At 43.3% G+C, this 23,236-nt stretch overlaps 1 protein-coding gene across 1 annotated transcript in view; it reads left to right on the forward strand.

Annotated features, from left to right (window-relative positions):
* Window positions 1-466: 466 nt before the first annotated feature.
* Window positions 467-23,236, forward strand: part of LOC308083515 (uncharacterized protein) — a gene marked incomplete at its 3' end in the record, with an annotated part of 46,549 nt that continues 23,779 nt past the window's right edge. Inside the window, exons 1-3 of the mRNA XM_080425828.1 lie at window positions 467-965; window positions 1,049-1,273; window positions 3,064-4,143. Of these exons, the coding sequence (XP_080281954.1) occupies window positions 512-965; window positions 1,049-1,273; window positions 3,064-4,143 (1,759 nt within the window). The 5' untranslated portion in view covers window positions 467-511. The remainder of the gene's footprint in view (window positions 966-1,048; window positions 1,274-3,063; window positions 4,144-23,236) is intronic.

Consider the following 23,236-nt stretch of genomic DNA (forward strand, 5'->3'; position numbering starts at 1 on the left):
ACGTTGAGAACCACTGTGTTAAATAGCCTAAGTGTTGACAAACTTTAATCCACTCATGATTGATTTCTTGTCTTGTTTGTAGAAGTAGAACCATGAAGAATGAGTCACCCCAAAGGAGACACCTGCAGTGCGAACACAACCTGACAGAGGTCATGAGGATATCCTAAATTCCTAAAACAACTACACAAGCAGAGTAGTGACATCCCACAACAAGATGGTCAACTCTACAAAGAGAGGACCTGGTCGTCCTAAAAAGGCTGTTCTACATAGTGGGGTGGAACCAAGCAATAATCAGGAGGATGGGAATGGGCTGATCATAAAATCTACAAAGAGAGGACCTGGCCGCCCTAAAAAGACTAGTGTACAACATAGTGGAGTTGAATTGAGCAATAATCAGGATGATGGGAATGGGCTGATGATGAAATCTCCAAAGAGTGGACATGTCCACCCTAAAAATACAGTTCTACATAGTGGGGTGGAACCAAGCAATAATCAGGAGGATGGGAATGGGATGATGATCAAATCTACAAAGAGAGGACCTGGCCGCCCTAAAAAGACTATAGCACAACATGGGGTAGAACTGAGTAATAATCAAGTGATTGGTAATGGGCGGATGATCAAATCTACAAAGAAAGGACCTGGGAGACCTAAAAAGTATATTGTACAACAAAGTGTGGTTGAACTGAGCATTCATCAGAAGAATGAGAATGGGTTGATGATCAAATCTGCAAAGAGAGGACCTGGGCGTCCTAAAAAGACTATTCTACAACCCAGTGGGGTTAAGCTGAGCAATAATCAGGAGAGTGAGATGAATTTCAAGCAAGTCAAAGAGGAGCCAATAGACCATGAGTTATCTGAATTATTTTCTGTAATACAGAATAGTAAATTGGAATTTGTTAAGAGAGAAAGTGAGACACATCTAGATGAGGACCACGGGGAAGACGAGGCATCAACAAATGATGAAAGTAAGACACCACACATATTTTGTTCCCTCTTTCATTACTGTCTTTTACATTCCCTCATTAATTGTCTGATCTCCCCCCTCTAGCTGTGCCTGTGCAAATTACTCCAGGTTCCCACCTGTGTCCGTACTGCGCCGTCTCCTTCAAGGACCCCACCTTCCTACAGCAGCATGTCAAATACCATCACCGTGATGAGTACAATGATACAGTCAGACGAAAGTCTTCAAGGCATCCCAAGAAAGTTAAGAGAGAAAGTGAGCCATGTTTAAATGAAGACTATGAAGAAGAGGAGGCACCAATGAACAATGAACGTAAGACACCTCACTGTTAATTGTTTTTTAACTGAAGTTGTTGAGGGCTTTTTAGTCATCTCCACTGAGTGGTTTATTTGGTAATGTCCGTCACTGATGACACATAACATGACACTATAGATAGTTCATTTAAAGCAAACTAGCAAAGTATAACTAAATGCTAAATAAATGTCCATGAGGGAAATTCACTAGGTTGTGAATGTTTTGCACCATACCATTCTTCTCCTGAGTGAGTTCACTCAAAACAGAAATTGACTTTGACATAGTAGTAGTAATGGCTTATGTTCCACAGGGAACAAGTAGGATAAAGTAATTAATAGTACTAGACCATACCCGTTGGGGGATATGAGCACCCAAAGTGCGTCATGGTCCGCTTGTTTCACGGATGTGGCAACACTGGCGCTTGTTGCACGTACATGATTTGGCAACCCGGGAGCTAGCGAACACACAAATAAACAGCTGACATTCGGCATTCGGGGAAAGTGAAAAACGGACTTCGCTGTTCCGTGCACATGGTAATGGTCAAAGCCACTGAGAAGAACCGGGCAGAAGAGATTTTGGGGACAAACACACACACAGACAGACGGGGACAGAGTTTTGTAGAATTAAAATAGTATAGGCCAGGGGATTGAGCAAGTAGAGGTTGACATTATGTTTCAAAAGTGGGTGGTCCCGATCAACTTTTTTATTCTTTTTTTTCATATTTAGTATTCGTTCGAGTCCTGATTTCAATTTAAACGTGTTGTAAGTTATATTGTAAACGGTTACAGCCCTATATTCCTATAGTAATCATTGCTTGCTTGATTGATTGATTGATTGATTGATTGATTGAATACTTTATTTAGCAGTTTGCAAAAAAAGCACAAAAAGTACAGTTCTATACAAAGGGATGCTAAAAAGGATGAAACCCAAGAAAGCACTATGGCTTGTTTCCATTGGGGTCCTGTGTATTCAATTAATTAAAACATGTAGTGACAGACAAATAAAAGATATGCTATATTGTAGAGTGTTAATAGTGTTAGTGTCAATAACACGGGTCTCTTTGTTTCTCCAGCAGCTCTCTTTACTTTGTAAACTTGACCAGGGTTGGCTTTGTATTTGGTCACTCTTTTTTCCCCTGTACATTAAGGGAAGTGCAACACGTTGTGAGTTTGTATATCGGTTATTTTCGCCGATGGTCCCCCTCATAATAGGGATGCTAGGTTTCAAATGGTTAATAAATAGAAAATACATTTTCAGACCAATTTAATCCGATCAGCAGAGCGAACCCATTTATCAGCTTCAAATTTATAGTGTTCCGATTCCAATTTTATCTACCACTTTAATTACTACTCAAATTTCACTTTTTTATCCTGTATGAGTTCTCTCTTGGTTAAAATTTTTATCCAGACTTGAAAATGTATTTTCTTATTACTAAAGAGCTGGACAGACAGGGAACCCCTTCTTACTTAACACTCATATCTATAGCAGTGATTACTATTGGAACATACAACTATTTAACACTTACTTGAACAATATCGATATCACTTACACCCCCTTTAACAGCTTGATACTACTGTGTCACTGTAAAAAAACGAAACAAAAACGCAAAATCCAGCTAGATAATTAATTTAATGACCACATTAAATGATGACTGACTGCATTATGTTAAACACAATCCCCCCCACGCGCGCGCACACACACATAGAAATAATGCAAACATGGACTTATAGTCTTATCTTTTGTCTCCCTTTTTTCACTTAATTACTGTTTTACATTCCATAATTAATCGTCTGCTCTTCTCTCTCTAGCTGTGCCTGTGCAAATGACGGCAGATTCCCACCCATGTCCATACTGCACCTTAGGCTTCACAGACCCCACCTTCCTACAGCAGCATGTAAAGTACCATCATCCTGATGAGTACACTGATGCAGTCAGGCAACTGTCTTCAAAGCTCCAGTTCAAAAAGGAAGGCGTGTACAGTTGTCCTCAGTGTGATTGTACCTTTCACACTCCAGCACAGCTAAGTCTTCATAAAAACAAGGCACATCTCACTGCTCCTCCTAAGAAAAAACACACATGTCCAGTCTGTGCTCGCAGTTTTGATTACCTGAGGAACCTGAGGAATCACTGCAGGAGCTGGCATGACATGGCTGTCCACATGCACAAGGGACATCTCCGTTGCTCCAACTGCAGGAGGAGCTTCAAGAAGTCCTGGGGCCAGGGCCCTCACCATTGTGTAGGTAGGAAAACCAAAATAATATTCGCTCATCCTGATTTTACAAAGCCAGTATCCCTCGTTGTAGGCGTGAATTGTCAAGTGTGTGGCAAGACGGTGAGAAACCCCCAAAGTCTTAAGAATCACATGTACCTGCACACCAACGAGAAGCCTCATGCCTGCAAAGAGTGCGGCAAGGCCTGCAGAGATGTTGGTTCGCTCCGTGCGCACATGTTTATACACACAGGAATCAAAAAGTATGAATGTGAAGTGTGCAAGAAAAGGTTTACACACTCAGCAATTCTACGTCAACACATGATCGTGCACACAGGTGAGAAGGCGTTTTCCTGCCCCGAATGTGGAAAGGCTTTCGGCTACAAGCAGGCTCTAACCAAACACAGACAGAAGATACATTTCCCGTCACCGTCAGAGGAATCATTTAATTGTTCTGAGTGTGGAAAATGCTTCAGTAGCAAAGAGAAGGTGAAATATCACATGAGGATCCATTTTAAGACACATCAGTGCAGCGAATGTGGACTAAAAGCAGTCAGTTTGGGGGTTCTGAAGGTCCACATGCGCAAACACACAGGAGAGCGGCCTTACCAATGTAAGGACTGTGGCAAGAACTTCAAACGCATATATCACTTGGTCAACCACCAACGGACCCACACGGGTGAGAAACCCTATAAATGTGACCAGTGTGAGTCAAGCTTTGCTCAGTCAGGAGACCTTACCAAACATAAAAGAAGACACACAGGGGAAAAGCCCTATGAGTGTACTATTTGTTATCACAGGTTTGTTGTCAAAGCGTCACTGGACCTACACAGCGCAATTCACTCAGATGAACGTCCATATGAATGCGATGAGTGCGAGAAAACCTTTCGCTTGAAAACGGGGCTGAAGTCACACAAGAGGCAGGTCCATATGTGTAAGAGACCGTATCAATGCCTTTATTGTGGCGGTCGGTTCAAACGCACCGATCATCTGAAGCTTCATCATGGCAGATGTGTAAAAAGGAAAATGTCAGAAAACCTGAGTGAATGAAGGGAGTCGCTGTTAAACAAAAGTTTTGAGGGACAAGTTTTTCTATTCAGTCCTGACCGACGGAAGGGAGGCCATTTCACAGTTTGGGAGCCAGAAGGGAAAGTCTTTGAGCATGGCCTGGTTGTCATGGGGGTGGGTGGGATAGTTGACCTCTATTAGCTGCCTAGCCGGTGCCATACAAAAAGGGTGTTATGCATTCAGAAAATAAAATTGAGGTATATTCCAAATGGACACTAGTGTGTGAATTTAGATGGTGACTCAGTTTTTGATTGCTAAACAAATGGCATAAAGACAAAGCCAACCACTGTCCACTGTTAATTTTGTTGGTTTAATTTAGTGCTGCTAGAGAAGACAGCCTCTCCAAGTTGTTGTACACAAGCTAAAAAGCATGCAGCCACAAGGAGTTATGGTGTTTCTCGTATTAACTTCATGAGCCCTTCTAGTCGATTGTCTTTGGTGTTTTTGTTTTTGTTTTGTTGTTTCTGTCTACTGGGATTCATGTAACATCCTGGCATTTTTAACACTAATGTTATTCGAGAGGAGTTTCTTTTTTTTCTATGCTAATATTTGTGCTTGTATTATGTGTTACGTCTATAAAATGATAATGTTAACATGTTGGTGTACTTCCCACTACACAGATGGGGATGATCAGAGGCAATTAAAAAAAAGGCCATTATGTTTTCATAGTGCTCTTAAGGTATCATCTCAAAATCCATTACCCTGCTGTGGCCCAAACTTTGAATATGAAACAGAGCCACATGTCTTACATTTTTGTTTTTTGAATGGCAATATTTCTTGTTCTTAACAGACCTCAATATTGTAGAATAGTATTGTTTAAAGAGCAGTATAAAATGTGGAAAAGCTGAGACTTTATTGTATTTGGTCACTTTGTTGGAAAGATTGTAATTGTGTAAGTTGTGTTGGACTCAACTGTCAGACATAAGTTCCGATGATGATTGTAGGAAATATAAAAAATGTATCAAGGTGATTTGGTTGAACTATTTTCTTTGTCTTTTTTATTATTTATATATATTTTGTATTAATATCTCCATTTTAAACCTTACTGCTTGCTAGTATAATCAGTATGGGAAAGTAAGTATAGTTTATTGCTTTTAAAAGATAACGTAAAAAAGGTAAAGCAGGGCTACTATTAATCTCTCCATTGAAAACCTTGTTGCTTTTATTGATGTACCTGTTTCCTCTACCTCATATGTACTATATCTAATAACAAACTACATATTGAAACACATCAGACTACTGAAGTTATGTTTTAATTCAAATAAATGACGTAACACAATCTGCACGCTCTGTTGTTTATAAATACAATGTATACATATGCCTGTCTGATATCTCTAGGTCTAGCTTAATGGCACCAAAGCCTAAGGCATGAGCTTTTCTTCTGCCCTGTACTGTCCCTGCCTTTCCTAGTGATCCTTATGTTGATAAATGATTTCACAATTTCAGATTGCCTTCTAAAACAAACTAATACGTTCTCACCAAATGTGTTCTATTGCTTTCACTTGGGCTTCTTTTCACACCACAAGGGCATATTTCCCCCTGATGGTAAGGTGTAGTTGTCAGAAATTCTTGCTCACATTCATTTACACCCTAGGTATGCATCACTAGGACAACAGGCCTGTCTGGGTCAATTCAGAGGGAATTGGCCTATTATTTTTATGTCCGCGATTACGAGGACACCGCAGTAACTGCTACTCGGGCACGGATAACAAAGATGTATTTAGGGCCAAATAATATTGAGTGTACCTTTGTTTAAAGCGGGAATCAATACTTCTTAAAGCGTGTCCATTTTTCATTTAGCCGCGTCATGTCTGTTGCAAAGGAGGGGCAGAGAGATGAATGGGGTGGATCTTCTAATTCCCCCCCTCTGTTGCAGTTATCATAATTGTTGAACAACCACGGTTTTTAAAGATCGGGGCTTCTGGAGAGGCAGGCCACACAAAGAAAGTTAATAGATTTAGAAAATTGAGATGGATTGTGCAGCAGACGTTTTTGGAATGTTCCATCGGCTTGGCAGGCAGATGGACAAATATGATGTAGGACCGGTGTGTGTGTTGTGGGGGGGGGTCCATTGATAGAAGTGATACACACATGACTACAGCACAGAAAGCATCCTAAGAGATAAAGGTATTATTGTTGAGCCTTTGTATTTCTTTCATTGTTTATTGGGGTGATAGCCGGATATGTCACTGTTTGAGGGCCAGATCAGCCATAATGCAGATGAGTTGGCTGCTGAATTGGCCCTGAAAGGCCGTAAACGAAGCCGTGGCAGTTCCTCTCTCAAGGCACCAGGGGGAAACCAATAGCTGTAGAAAGCATGTTTAAGGAAGGATCAGGAAATCTGTCTCCTTTCATTCAGATTCAAGAAGTAGAACTTTACCTGTTTTTGTAATGTGTCTGTATAATGAGGGGAACATAGTACATCATGTTAAGAACGTAGACCATGGTGAATTTTCTGTCTCTTTGTCCACAGTAAATTTGCATCGCCCTCTACGTTTGTGCGGCTATACTCCATTATTTCGTTTTTAACCCGTTGGCTGGTATACCTCACAAGGACCAGTGAGCTGTGCACCTTTTTGTAACCAGGAATGTAGACCATGTCACACAGGCAAACTCATGTGCAGCTACTATAGGCTACTTGTCAAATAGTTATTCTGATTCTTCTGATATGAAATAAGGAACCTGGTGTGTGTGACCCGTAGACTGAGATCACAGGACTGCCTTTTATTTTCACACTATGGGAACATCATACATTTCCATCAGAAACGTCCAGTGTTACTCCAGCTGATAATGCTCCCTGTATATCACCCCCTGACCCCATCATTTGTTGTGGTGAAGGGAGCTTTTAGAACCTCTAGAGGATATTTACAACAGCACCATGTCTCTCGTCCACACAGACATATGTGTTCATCCGTTTTTGATATTGGTCATTGTATTCACATTTGGACGCATTCAGACCTTTCTCAGCTCCTCAAAAGACTTCCAATTTTCCCCCTCTCCGTGTCCAATTTTCCATAATATTCAGATCATTATGGTGTGATGCTTTACTTCCCTGCACTCAGTATTTTCCCTCCTCTGTTCTTCTATTTTCCTTCAGTCTATACATATACTGTGTGTGTGTGTGTGTGTGTGTGTGTGTGTGTGTGTGTGTGTGTGTGTGTGTGTGTGTGTGTGTGTGTGTGTGTGTGTGTGTGTGTGTGTGTGTGTGTGTGTGTGTGTGTGTGTGTGTGTGTGTGTGCATATTTTTTGTGCGTGTGTGCATGTACACACAGTATATCAGATGTATTTGCAATGCTCTACTACACTCTATGCATGTCTACAATAACGTTATGTTTCATCGGTGCAGATATTGTTGGACTAAGATGTCTGTGAGTACTGCAAATCATCAACAAATCGAAACATAAAACCTAACATTTATTTAGCCTTCTCATCCCAATGCCAAATGGCAAAGGCATTTTCAATCTGTCCCCTTCGCTGAGACGCTGACAGGCAGTTGGTAGTCTTTTAGGATATAGTCTGGGAAAAAAATTGAATTACCCCCCATATTGGATCTTATAAAGTCCAGTTGTGTCCTGTGTCGTGTGTGTGGGTCTGTGTGGGCAGTGGGTGGGGGGTTGATGTAATTCGAGCTATCCAATTTTCCTCGTATTTACTGTCTATATTTTTGTCAATTTGGCAGAGGAACACGCCGCATGCGTTGGCGCTGTGGTGTCACCGGTGTCGTCACACTGCGGTGGTTTTGGCGTTTGGCTTGGCCTCTGAGGTCAGTGTGTGGGAAGAGATGGTGGCTCTGCGGGGCTCTCTGCCCATCCCTCTGGGCTCCGGCAGGGCCCCGCATCCACTCCTCTCATTCATGAAGGGGTCAACGCACAGGTCAAAACACCCCGTTTGACTCCCCCCCTCCTCCCTGTAACACAGTCGCACGTGGGCGTAGATGAAACCGGGTACTTTGTGGACCCTTTGGTAAGACACAGCTGGCAACGGCTCCTCTCTCGCTCTCTTGCAAGTCCACAAACGTGCCTAAAAGCACGGCTTGCTCAAAGGAAGGACAAAGAGTACAACACAATTAAATTGTGTTGAGTGCAGAGAGTAGGCCGGTGAGCGCAGGTGGAAGGTGAGCCGAGCTGCGTGTAGTAGTGGGATGAATAAGACCCTGTTTATTCCCTATTAGCGTCACTGCATTGACAGCCGGCTCTAAAGAGCTCTGTAGCTTACTCTCTCGTTGCCTCTGCTGACGCCTCTATCTGGTGCTATACCACTGGGCTGAAGCACAGCTTCAGTCCATGTAGTATATTGAGCGTGGTGTAGCGGTGCCTACGAGCCACACTGGTATGGCAGTGGGTAACTGCTTGTAGTGGATCTGTTGACCGTGGCCACCCTCCCCTCCCTCTCATCCCAGCGTAACCTTTTGCTCTCTCTGTCTGTTTAGCAGAGGGATAGAGATGTGGAGGGCGAGGGAGACTGACAGTGTGCGCTCCCTTGCTCAGTAAATATGAACTGCACCCAGCCGACAGACTCATTCATCACAGGGGAAAGAGGGGGAAGCGCCAGGGAGGGCAAGAGATAGAGGGAGGAAAAAAGAGAGGCAGGGTGGGAGGGTAAGAGGAAGAGAAAAAGAGAGAGAGAGAAGATGAGGAGCTGAAAAGGGCCAGAAGGACAGAGGGAGGAGGAGAAAGAGGAGAGGTGGGACGAAGAGGAAGCAGATGGGGAGAGGATGAAAGAGAGGAAAGTGTTCTGGGTGAAATGGGTGGGAGAAAGGGATAACAGGCTGAAGAGGTGGAGAGAGACAGAGATGATTGAAGGATAAATAAAGGATGGTGGATGGGTATAAGGGGGCGCAAGAAAATGCCCCAGCATTCAGGGAAAGCTGATGAAATATATAGGAAGACATTTTATTTTTCATCACCGTCCTTTGTCCTTTGCTATCTCACATTATAGATGTGCTGCCATGATTGCTGGTGTCTTTGAGCATCACTGTTTATGAGCGCAATCCAGTTGTAGTTGCCTTACAGTCAGCAGGCCTGGACCTCGCTCTTTGACTTGTTGCGCATTGGATGGATTGTTGACCTTGAAAATATACAATTCCAGCAGGACGCCGGCACTGATGTTGGGAAGGTCAAGCTATAGCATTGTTGCAACAAAGGATGTAGCTTTGCATGTATATCAGAGTCCAAGTACTGATCTAGTCTGATCGTCCCAAGGCCTAAGGAAAGATTTGGTCAAAGGAGCGCTGGCCTGTGTTCCTCTTCATCGCTGTTGTAAGAGTCATATATTGTGGACTGCTGTGCTCTCATTCACATAATGTATGTCTGTCCATGTAGATAGGAACACACATAGACGTGTGCACACACACTTACAGTACACTCTACAGTATATGCTGTACACCAATGCAAGCACTTGCCTTTATATCCTATGATTTAAAAAATAAATAAAATTAAGTACATACATTTTGCTTGACTTTTGCATGTTGTGGAATGACTTTGAGTCCTCATCAGTTACCACAAAGTAATACACAAATTAATATATTCACTTTCACTCTGCTCATAAATTCAGGCTTTATTATAGGACAAAACCTTTAAATGTTATACAGATACAGTATATTCTGTATATATTCAAGTCCTTTGCCCTTTACCATCCATATCCTCAATTTCCAACAACTTCCCTTTTTTTGTACTCTTCTCTGTCTTTCACTCTCTCCCTCTTTGTCTCTCTCCATGCATCTCCACTCGAGAGAAAGACAGGAGAGAGGGAAGATGATGTGTGACAGATGCCATATTTCGACTTTCTGTCAGGGAGATTAATATTGACACAGTGTGTTTCTTACCAGGGGCTTGTTGACTGTGTGTGTGTTGGCCTTTGGTTTCATTATTCTCCGCGCTCAGCCACTTTTTTCTTAAGAATCAGACAATAACAGATGTGGTGACTGAAATAGAGACACTGGTATTGGTGGGGGCTGACTGAACAAGTCATATTGCTGGATGGACTTGGTCATCACTCCTGCTTGCCACGGTGGTATATACCCCTCAAGGGTGCCCGACGTACAGGGGTCTATCAATTTTCTGCCCCCCCCCTTATTTCTACAATATCGTAGGGAGTGGATGAGAGTACGTGGTATTGTCGTTATTGATTTATAATCCTGATTAAGTATTGGTGCAAATTAGTTCTTAAAGGTGGAAGGTGTCTCCAAACCTGCCTGTGTCACTCACGGCTCCTTCTACTGCCAAGTATTACGCCTCATTTATACTGTGTCATACGATAGTGTCGCTCGCCAACAACAATGCAATGTGTCTTCTTTCTTTCTTTCTTTCTTTCTTTCTTTCTTTCTTTCTTTCAAACAGTTATTTTAGGGAAGCAAGACTGTCATGCCACAAAGTATAAATTAGCCTTAATCCAGTGCCCATTTTTATCATGTCGGCACCGTGATGTGTCATAAAATCTTAATTGTCATGGTAGTTGAGGTTAGAGACCACCCTGTAATTGGAATATCACAGTTTTAATCCCAGCAACCACCAATCCATGTCTGTTAACACAGTGCAGTTCAAGTGTCTGTCGTTGATTCTGACAGTTATAAATGTATGAATTTCAACACAATCTCGTAAAGGGATTGGCCACTTTATGTGACATGACTCAAAAGTAAAAACTCAATCATTGATTAAAATGTAACATGGATTGAAATTCAGAAGTGTGTTTATGCCAAGACCAAAAACTGCATGGTCATATGTTCAACTTGTGAACTTGTAGAGCAGCACTAACATCGAAAACTTTCTTTCCGATGGCTATAGAAATATTTCTGGAGCAGCTACAAGTAGATGGATTTTACAGCTTCCTGATTTTGTAATTTCAAAGCATAGGCTCACTGTTAGTGGGAGAATAAAATCAATATGGCTCTCTGGAGAGAAGCTCGGGCCTGTAAAACCTATGATATGAGAGAGGGGGGGCTCAGAAACAGGAAATGCAACTGAAAGAGAAGGAAACGAGGAGGAGCAAAGCAACTTTGGCGAATAAACAAATAGAAAAGCAGAGCAGTGAGGGAAGATAATGCCACTGAGACAAGAGGCCGACGGGGGAAACAGTTGTCGCTGGAGACTTTTATTGACTTTTTTCCCCTCCTCTATCGCACGTGACTGAGCGGGGGCTAACAGATAAATTCACTGAGAGAGAGGGAGAGAGAGAGATGGAGAGAGAGGGGGACTGAGGGGCCGAGAGAAATGAGAAAATAAATTACACTGGAAAGATATGACGATAGGCTACACGCGGCTTTAAATCTAAAAGGGAATTCGCGACACACTCGACCAATTTGTCACTGCACATTTTTTTGTGCGTGCCTCTTTTCATTTCTTTTTGGTACTCCCCCCCCCTATTATTTTTCACCCTTTCAATACCCCGATGCCCCTAATTTACCCCACTTTTCTCATGTAGGCTTGTTCAATTCTTCTTCACTTTCCAATCTTTATTTTCTATCCATTGTTTGGAAGCCCATCGTTGTTGTTTTTTATTATCATCTTTCTTTCTTTCTTTCTTCTCACAGCTGCAGGTGCACTCCCACCATGTCCAACTCAAATGTCTTTATTTGTGTCTGTTTATAATTTATTACAAATCCATAAATCCATCCACCTTTAGCAGCTTATCTTTCAATAGGTCTTCCTTCATCTGTAACTACACCCTGGCTCTGTGCTTCCTCACCCCCCCTTTCCTCTCCTCCAAACATGGGCCTATCAAAATCTGAGAGAAAGGAGGAAATGAGATGCATCGAAAAAAAGAACGAGGGGGGGCCACCACAGTAAAGGATGGCTGGAAAAGAGGTGGAAGAATGGAATGGAAAAGAGAAAAGAAAGAAAACGCAGACTTAAAGTATACCCCCCTCTTTTATTTAATTTAGACGCCAGGCGAAAATCGATCCTGCCATTCGATACGCAATCCGAATCAAGGCGAATTAAGCGGGCGGAAATTAACTCTGAAAATATTTTTGATGGAGTGGCTTGTAGTCTCTCGGCCAAATGGACTGCAAAGTGGAACAAATGACAGGGGCCTAGTGGTGGAGACAGCGCCGCTCCATCTTCCATTAGGCCGTAATGGGATAGGTCCAGCCCCCTAGCTCGACTCGGCTGCATTAATCAAAACAGCCGCTATATGAAGATTTATGGTTCTCCCCGCGTCGCCGCTCCACTCCAGCGCCGCTGGAGCTAGTTCTGTTCTCTGTGTGTATGTTTGAAGGAGGGGGGGTTGAAACAGTCTCTCTCTCTCTCTCTCTCTCTCTCTCTCTCTCTCTCTCTCTCTCTCTCTCTCTCTCTCTCTACAGACTTTCCGTTGCCTACCTGTGGGCCTATATATATACACACACACACACAAACACGCGCGTGTCGCGCCTTTACGCACACACGCCTTTAATCCAGAGACTGTGTAATCGCATTTTGTCATTTTTGTCTACATGCTTGTCAAGCCCTGGCCCCTCAGTTGACTTATTCAATGGATATGTACTGTATATATTCGCACTGTGTAGACAGTCCTTTTATTTAAAAAGACATCTTATTTGGATCCCCGTCCCCCTTTTTTTTTTTTTTTTTTTTTTACCATAAACCTATTTATCTTTTTAGCTTTTGTAGGTCTCACAGACTCTCCAAAATAGGTAGAGCTGCTACTGTTTATCTAAACAGTAGCACATATATATTCTACCTAGCCTATATAGCCTACTTGCCTGTCTGTATGTCTGTATTTCTATCTGTACTTTAATTTAGCCTCTTTATCCAATTCCTTTCTCCCTCACTTCAGATTTCATTCAAATTAACTTAATATCAGATTTATTGTAGATGTATTTATTTATTTATTTTTTACATAACTTTGCACATCCTTCCTCCATGGCATGCTATTAGGAAGGGAAGGCAGGCTACTCCAGTTAGGAGGCCATTGGTGTGACGAGCCAAAGGGACAGACAGGGGGAGACAGTGTGACGGAGAAGAGACCATGGCAGTGACTGGAAGCTGGGAGTCATTAAAAAAGACTTGGGCCAAGTTTTTGATGAAATGTGACTGATCAGACCCACCACCCAAAGAACATCAAAGTCTTGACTTTCTCTGTCTGTCCTTTCTTTCTTTGCAGTCTTTCTTGTTTTCATTTTATTTATCGTGTGTGTGTGTGTGTGTGTGTGTGTGTGTGTGTGTGTGTGTGTGTGTGTGTGTGTGTGTGTGTGTGTGTGTGTGTGTGTGTGCGTGCGTGCGTGCGTGCGTGCGTGCGTGCGTGCGTGCGTGCGTGCGTGCGTGCGTGCGTGCGTGCGTGCGTGCGTGTTCAAGTTCAAGAGACGGATGAGGGTTTCCAAATGAGTAACCCCCCACACCACACACACACACTTACACACTTCTCCATTTCCCAACTTTTACTCTATTCTCTCCCCCGTAAAACCCAATGTCTTGTCAGTGTCCCCCCCCCTATTGTTTTGGTCCCTTCTCCTCCTCCTCCATCAAGCTCATCTATATCTTAAACCATTTCAGTCCCATTCCCCCTGTTCCCCATCCTCTGGCCCCCTGACTCTCCCAGTCGGATAACCATATACCAACAATGGAGTTGTCTCTATAGCCATCCATCCATCTATCTATTTATCTATCGCTCCTTTCCTTTTTTGCCCTCACCCCCACCCCTGCACTCTCTTCCCTCTCTTTCCTCTCTTCTCCTTTCCTGGTGAACGGAAGGGAAACTCACTGCCAGTTTCAGTCTGCCGAAGGGTTTATTTAAATTAGAAACGCTTCATTCTCCTCGTCCCACACCACCCTCCCTCCACACGCGCCCCAACCAACCCTCACTCACATACACCTCTTTCTATCTCCCTCATTCACCTCTCTCTCTCTCTCTCTCTCTCTCTCTCTCTCTCTCTCTCTCTCTCTCTCTCTCTCTCTCTCTCTCTCTCTCTCTCTCTCGGCTACAGCCACCTTCCTGCTGACAACAGCCTCTGGGGTCCAGTCGGCGGCAGGCAACTTTGTTTAGCGGATGGAGGTGGTGACAGAGCGAGAGAGATGGGGTGAGGCATGCGGCGAGGAAGAGAGGAAACGAGGGAGGGAAAGTGGAGGTGGGAGAGAGGGACTTTGGAGAGACGGGTCAGGGGAGACCTGTTAGTGGGTTGTTCTTTAGTTCCTCTGTGCTCTCATGGCTCATTCCATCCAGATTAGGACCGTGTGAATGTCTACAGGCCTCTAACTCTGTTGACTTTTGGAGCTCCCTGCTTCTCAGGGCGCACCAGGTTTCATTCTCTTGTTAGTGCACTTTCACAGTCTGGCTCATCCATACGTTTCTCGCTGTCTCTCTCTCTCTGTCTTCCTGTTTTCAGTCTTACGGCTTTTTCGTCCCCTCTGTTAAAGACGTGTTTCATGTGTAAACTATGTAGTCAATGCGCTTCTGACTGACTGACTGACTGTACGGAACTGCTTTCTATACAGTGCATATTGAATTGAAGTGGTCAAATGCTACTTTCTCAATATCTTTGTGAATATATAAGGCGAAGAGTATATTTGATCAACAAATCATCACCCCGGAATTCATTGTTGCCTTCATTATCCAACCTCGGGCAATGACAAAAGCCTGAGGTGAAAATATGACAAAAGCCTGAGGTGAAAATCTCTCTCTATATATATATAGATTCAACTGATGCAGCCTAATTTATTAACAAAGAAAACGAGAAAATAGCATTTGAGCAACACTTTAAGTGAACTCTTTCAATTCAATGGGAATTAGTCTTTTCAATGCTCTGCTATTTTGGTCCATTACTCAGTAAAAAAAAAAAAAAAAAGATCACATGCATGGTTTCATTTCCTTTTGTGTGTATGGCAGAAACCCAGCTTAATAGCCAGCATATTAGATGTTCAATCTGATGACTAAATGGACGCACACTACCCATAAACACAATGTGGTATGCCTCACCTTTGCTGGTATCCAGCCATTCCGTGAACTGTTGAAGATCACTGCACCATTGTCTCCTCAGCTGTTAATTCTACCAAACCATTCACAGTTTTATTCATGTTGGGTGTTCTGAAGGCATACTAAATAGCATTCTGCCACTTGTTGCTTGTGGACACCACTCATGAAGTCCAAAAGAAAATGGTGCACCCAAAATACTGGGTGTTTCACACAGGGACCACCCTTACGTATACTGCATCACATACAGTGTTGTGTGCCAGATGTGCATTCTCGTCAGCTCGCATTGGGTCCTCTTGTCAAGCTCAGCTAAGCTACCCTAGCCCTGTGTCCAATGTTGTCATTTCTGAACCAAAATTACATTTCATATCAATATTCAATTTTATGTGCAATTTCAAAATAGATTACTGACGGTTATTCCCTATATGCAACTTGGACGCCATGCTTGTCAACACGCAAGGCCATGAGGCGTACCTGTCAGCACCTCCCTTGTTCAAAAGCTTGCACTGCTACTTGCTGCTACTGCTACACCCCATCTGAGTGAAAAACATGTTTTGTTTTGTGAGTCCCAACAGAAAACAGCCCGACTCATTCTTTATTCCTCATTCTATATTAAATTCTCGCCAACTTGGCAAAGGCAACCCCCAAACTAATGCCATAGTTACATCTTGTCTGTTTCAGTCCCATAGCTTGTCGGGATGGTCACATCAGCTGTTTCAATCCCGTAACCTGGAGGTACGATTGCATTGCATTGTAAGCAGAGAGGTCGCTTGCAGTGCTGGGTGATTCCCCGTTGCCACTTAAGCTGTGCCGATTGGCCAGTTGCTGTATAACCCCTCTGGAAGATACAGCTTTAGCTTGCATTGATTGTCAGCTGCCATGTCAGCCCTAGGAGTTATAGGGCAGCTGATCAGTCAGTGCAAACCTATTACCATCTCTGTCCTTTTATCACTCCTCTTACCCAGGTCAAATAAAGGCTGGGTGATATATACTCTGTGTGTGCGTGTGAGCGTGCGCGTGTGCGTGTGTTTGATTTTTTCTGTCTTTCCTAACTTCATCTTGTGTAGCCTATACTTTTTGCACCTTCAGCAGGGCCTCCGTTGTTGAGAGAACTCAACAGATGGTGTTGATTGCACTCTGTGTGACTGCTGCCTTTGACAAATAAACTTGAAACAGATTTTCTAAAAGTGATTTTAACTAGTTTATTTGTTCGTAACTTTTTGGTTTTGATTTGAATAGCTAAAAAGCCTAGTAAACAGATACGGTAGACTAGTTTAATCATGTGACATGTATAGTCCTATGCTTCCCTGACGCTTCTGGGTCATACCATTGTTTTAATTTCCATCTCTTCATGGAGCTGTATTTAAGACTCCACGGAGCGGCTGTTTTACTGACGATATCGCAAGGGGGGACTTGGGAGTCTAGATTATTAACTTAAGCTAACTGTCAAGACAGAGGGGTCAAGCCAAGATGATTTATTGTTCCCGGGGATCCTTGTGAGACAAACCAAATCAGGGAAGGGGGGTTGGCGGGGGGGTTATTCTCCTTTTATGACTAGCACATGGTGTCAAATGCCATCACATTTTCAAAACGCCTTTTTTTGGGATGAGAAAACCTCTATCCAGTGACCTACAGTATCTCTGTGACAATCGCTCTATCCCTTATCAAACCACAACCCGACACTTAAGCTCTCATCCCCCACCAAACCCCTGTCTCACCCATTAACACGCAATTATTTTTGGTTGGGGGTGGTGGAGGCAGCGGCGGTGCCGACACAGCCGAGGGGAGCAAAAGAGGTGTGGTAAGATAGAGAGAGGCCTTTCTGTCTGTCTCTAATGGCTGAGTGACAAGCAGACAAGCTCATAGATCATGGAGATTACTGGAGTAACTCACATTCACGTATTACACATGCACACACAGAAAGGGGTACCACTACCTATAGAACATGCAAAGCCACACATCATGCACGCATGGACCCACACACACACACTTTCCCAAATCCAGCTCAAGTGGAGTTAGGAGGTTTTTGACCATTAAAGTGGAGATGGAGTTAGGCGGTTTAGTCAGAAGCGCTTTTTAATACTTTTCATTGTCAATATTTGTAAAACCCACACACAGACGTAAGGGTGTTCAATTGCACTGATTTATAAAGAAATATAGAAAAGTAAAAAAATGGATGTACAACACTGTACATAATGTACATACACAAACACATGCATGCACGTCTGTACTGTGCAACACACACAAATAACACGTGTACACGTGCACACATTCTTAGGCCACCTATGTCATAACCCATTAATTCCCAACACACATCTCTATGAGCTTGTCATTCATGCACAGCGAATCGGCATCAATTTCATTTGATTCATTCACAATGGACGGGGTGCTCATCATTACAGCATGTGGTTAGTGTTTGGGGGGAGGGAGGGTATAGATGGTTAGTGTGTGTGTGTGTGTGTGTGTGTGTGTGGGGGGGGGGGGTAATTTACAATTACAACAACTCACATTGGTAGCATATTATTCAACAAGGTCATTTCCTTATGATCCCCCCTTCCCGCCTGGCCCCGCGGGCCCCTCAGTATTTCTAATGACGGTAATTCCAGGTTTGATCTGATTATCGTGTATACAGTGAAGTGAGAGATTCCCAGTGACTGGCTGGTAACGACCAGGGAAATGTGGCCTTTATACACCCCCCCCCCCCCTCCCTGAAGAGATTGAAAGGCATTGGAAGTGGGAGTAGAAGAGGCGGTAGGGTGGTTGGAGGGAGTGAATGTGTGTGTGTGTGTGTGTGTGTGTGTGTGTGTGTGTGTGTGTGTGTGTGTGTGTGTGTGTGTGTGTGTGTGTGTGTGTGTGTGCGTGTGCGTGTGAATGACCTGTCCGTTTAACCAGTGCGGTTCGGGGGGAGATGGCAGGGGAGAGGGCGGGGGGAGGTGTGTGTGTGGGGGGGTGTCTCTTGAGAGCAGGGTCTGGGGAAATCACACTCTCACTTCCACCGACTAAACAACCCAGGAGGCTGCATGGGAGCTGGCAGCAGCCAATACGCGGCACACACACTCACTCTGCAAGTCTCCATATCCTAGTTTATATGCAAAGAGACTGCTAACCACACCGCTTCTTCTGTGTGATGTATGGCCCGTGTGGAAATGTGACTCCGGCTTGGAATTCATGCCGCTAATTCGACTTCCTGTGTAATTCAACAACGTGCATGGCAAAAATCTGGAGTGTTGATTTAACTCAAAGAGTTGGGGTTGAATGAGCACTCTGGATTTTGTTTTCTCTGTCAATGAATTATGTAGGTTAATCAGGACAAAGTAATACAAATCCATGTGAATGGACCTATAATATTCCATTCATATTCACAATACATTCTGGACGTACTACACAGTAAAAATTTGATAACTCTTGTAACTCTGAGATTGTAAAAATGTAACCAAATCTGGGTCCATTTGGACCATTTATTATCTTGTGTATATTGTATTGCTGATGTTGCACAGTCTTGCTGGTTAAAACTGGCTCTTTGTATGACAGCTGTGCTATGTAGCACCTCCATCTTCACAAAGAACCATTAAAGAACCAACTATTTTTTGTCTTCGACACATTAATCCAAGAGCCTGAATTTGAAGGTTAGAGCAGGTTGTTTACTCATGCCGGATGGAGTACCAGGAGGACAGCAACAGCATAAGTCTTGTGCTTCCTTTTAACCAGTGGTGGAAAAACTACTCACATCTTTTTACTGCAATGTAAAAATACTCTGTTACAAGTGAAAGTCTGGAATTCCAAATTTACTTGAGTAAAAGTACAAAAGTAGACAGTACTCATTATGTAGAATGTCCCATTTCAAAAGTTTTCAAATGTATAACATGAAAATAGCAGATCTACAAGCTTTGTGAGCTTGTAGATCGTCTATTTTCAAATGGCCAAAATGAATATAGGGATGAAGTGGGTAATGTATGTTTTGTAATAATAATCCAAATCTACAAAGTAACTAGTAATTACTGTTTTCAAAAAATTGTAGTGGAGTCAAATGTACAATATTTGCCTCTTTGAGATGTAGTGGAGTAGGCTGGAAGTAAAAGTATTGAAATTTGGAAATACAAGTTAAAAAAAATTATCCTCAAGAGTGTGCTTAAGTACAATACTTGAGTAAATGTACTTAGTTACTTTACACCGCTGTAAAGTAACTTGTATATAAGTGCAGTTAGTGTGCTATTGCTCCCATTAGTTGATCCCAGGCCTTGCTGTATGCTCTGCCAGTGCCAGCTCATTGATTCCTTAACTAATCACCCTAATTAAAATGCCTTTTATGCATTCAATGGTTTACACAGCAGCCTACCCAGCGCTTGCTGTTTAAAGGCCGCGCAAATGTACAGAAATTTCAGTCAACGCCTCCACTGGGTCGGTTGCGCTCGGCTGACGCACGTTCGATAGCAGGTTGACCTTTGACCTTTGATTCAAATGACCCATCAGGAGGAAGTTTAACTGTCTCAAATCGGCCAATGATCATCTTGTTTGATTAAATACGTGTTTTACTAAGTTTGAGACCTGGAATGGACATGCAGTTGATGCGTGTCCTGACAGTGAACAGTGTTTCTCAACCTCAAGGGGTCAGGAACCAAAAGTGACTTGCAAGGTGTTCATGAGAGCACAGGCTGAGAATAACTTCAATAAGAGGAAGATATAATATCTCCCTCTATCTCCCAAACTAATATCTCAGTATTTTAGTTTGGGTCCTGCATGACAACATGGTCATCAGTATTCATTTAAGTCAGAGTAAAAATGTACACAAATGGCCCCATAAAGGTCCAGTTGTGTACATTTAAATTCTTACTAGAGTTACATTGTGTAAAAGTACTTTGTCACTTGAGGAAATTGATAGTGAGGCTCATGTGTCCTATTGCTTTACTCATATGTGTGTTTTCACATGTCTATATATCAGTAATACAGTATATTAATGTATGTAAGTATTACAATAGGATAATGAAGAGTTTGCATCCTCATTGTTTGTGTTTATTTGAATTAGGATATTATAGACGTGAAATAATTAAATAATATAGCCTTCTATAAGAATTGCACGTCGTATCTGGCTGTCTTATTTTGATAGATGTCTGTTTATGACTCGTTCCGCCAAGAAATTCCTACAACATTTCTTTCCTGATAATATATCAATTTATCAGGCGAGATTTTTATGTTAATTTCCTCCCCTCCCCCCTAAAATAAAGTGTCTCTTACTCCCAAACGATCTCGAACTAATTAAGCAAGCGTTAATTAAAAATTCAAGAGGAGGATAAACGCGGAGAATTGTTATGGAAACGTTGAAGTTAATCAAGCTTCCAAATTATTGATAACATCCTTAGAACAGTGATCGATCGGGAAGACATTAAGTGGCAAAATAAAGTAGGCATTTGTAGTGCGTGCGTGTGTGTGTGTGTGTGTGTGTGTGTGTGTGTGTGTGTGTGTGTGTGTGTGTGTGTGTGTGTGTGTGTTTGTGTTTGTGTTCGTGCGAAGCAAAGTGCAAAACAATTAGGTCTATAATGTATAATGTTGGTCCATAAGACAAATAGGATATGTTTTGTCTAATCTCAAAGTTGGCAGTGGGCGCGCGCTGAGGCATGTGCGTATATGTGTTTGGCTTTCTGGTGGTGTGTGTGTGTGTGTGTGTGTGTGTGTGTGTGTGGGGGGGGGGGGGGTCAAATAAATTGTTATTAATAAAATGTATCAAACGTCGTGAAAAGGGAGAGTGATTTTTTGCGAAATATTTCTAACATGCCAAAAAATATTACTGGCATTGTGCTGATGATAATGTTGCATATTGTTCTGCACCCATCCTGAATAGCAAGTGTTTCCCACATGTTTACATGTTTTCCCGTTGCCTATATGTCTGTTTACTCCTGTGTGTAGCATGTACTTACAAGGCGCTTCATCATCCCAGCAGCGATAGGAGCAATTCACCCATAAAGTGGGCCTTTCGCCCATAAATAATATTCAAGTCGCTCTATTGTTAAGTGAAAAGTTGACTGGTGTTTGATTTTTTTTCCTTCTTTTTTCCCCTCCCCCTTCTTTTCTGCGGCGACCTCGGGTTAGGGCTCATACATCACGGGATGACAGCTATAGAAAGGCCCTAAATTAGCAACTAAATCGAATATTGATCAGCTATGTGCGGCCCTGCGAGTCGCCGCTCCTTGCCGTTTTTTCCAGAGCGAGAGGAGGGGGGGGGGGGGGGGTGGGGGTGGGGGTGGGGGTGTGGGGGCAGAAAACGAGAGATAGAGGAGGGGGGGTTGGGGGGGGCGCGGTGAAAGGTGATGCTGTGTGGATCTCTCACACACACTCTCTCTCCAGTCTCCACCTCCCTCCATCCCTCTCTCTCTCTCTCTCTCTCTATCTCTCTCTCTCTCTCTCTCTCTCTCTCTCTCTCTCTCTCTCTCTCTCTCTCTCTCTCTCTCTCTCTCACACACTGCTGCCTGTCTGCCCCCCCCCCCTCTCTTACTCTCTCTCTGGTTGAGTGCAGGTGCGTGCGTATCCGTTCCTTTGGACATAGGACTACACGGAGCAAAACGTACACATTGTTGGCACGGCTTTCCTTCTCGCATGTTTTCACACAGGCTTAAATATTAGACAAGGTACGTCTCAAAGTTAATTAAAGCCTCCTCAATATGAGCAAACTTGAGATTAAAATAATCGGTTTAGCTTTCATCATCTGTCTATCCCATCGGTTCTCAAAGTGGGGTCCGGGGACCTCCAGGGGTCCTTGAGGGGGTTCCAGGGGGTCCCCAGCAAAATGTGCTACCTTGGCTCAAAAATTGTAGATCTACAAGCTCACAGCGCGTCACTTCTTGCCGCACTGCAAGCTTGTACATCTGCTCTTTTTTTTTACCATTTTGAATAATTTAGATTTTAGAACACAAATCCTCTCTTCTGGGGGTCCCTGGCACAAAATAAATTCAGATGGGGTCCGCGGCCAAGTACATATCATGTTGGGGGTCCTTGACGTGAAAAAGTTTGAGAGCCACTGGTCTATCCCACCCGCCGCCCCCATTTCCCCAAAGTATAACATATATCGTCTATTATTGTTTACATAAGGTTCAAATGAAGTCCCTCATTACCCACTCGCCTATTGGCTAGTGTTTATGGATCATTGACTCAATGTTGGCGCTGTTACATCGACATCCCTCTGTCCCGCTGCTGGGATGAGTGGGAGAGGTCGGCAGCGCGCAACGGGAGCGCGTTTGATGAAACGATCAAGGGGCCTTTCTCCCGGGAAGCGTTGTGTGTCCGGCGCCGCGGTGAACCGAACCCGAGGCCGGGGGAGTGGGTGGTCAAGGTTACGCCGGGTCAGTGAGATTAGCCCCGGCGTGCTCTCTAACAAAGGGGCTGGAGCGACAGGACCGCTGAGTCCAGATCAAAGTATCGGCTGTAGGACAAGCGGGGCGTAAGACAGGGATGAGCCGCGGATTACAACGGGCTAATTGGAAACGATGCTTTCAAGCCATTTAGTGGATGTTCAAACAGCCGTATAGTATATAGCCTACTGTTGTATACTGTAGCTCCAGCAGTCCTATGTTGTCTGTTTTCAGTCAAACGTACCGTTTTGTATGGCTACAGGATAGGCCTGCTAACTAGCCTACACATGATGTACTATTATTCACTATTTCTGTTTAGTTTAAATCACTGGTTCTCGACCTTTTCAGGCCACGAACCCCCACCGTGACAATCAATTGGAATTGTAGGAGTTGAAGCATTACATTTAGTTTGACTCAGTTCCACAGATAAATATTGTGAAAATAGCCGATCTACAAGCTCACTTG

Source organism: Gymnoscopelus braueri, assembly GCF_963280865.1.
Source record: "Gymnoscopelus braueri genome assembly, chromosome: 4".
Classification (NCBI taxonomy): Eukaryota; Metazoa; Chordata; class Actinopteri; order Myctophiformes; family Myctophidae; genus Gymnoscopelus; species Gymnoscopelus braueri.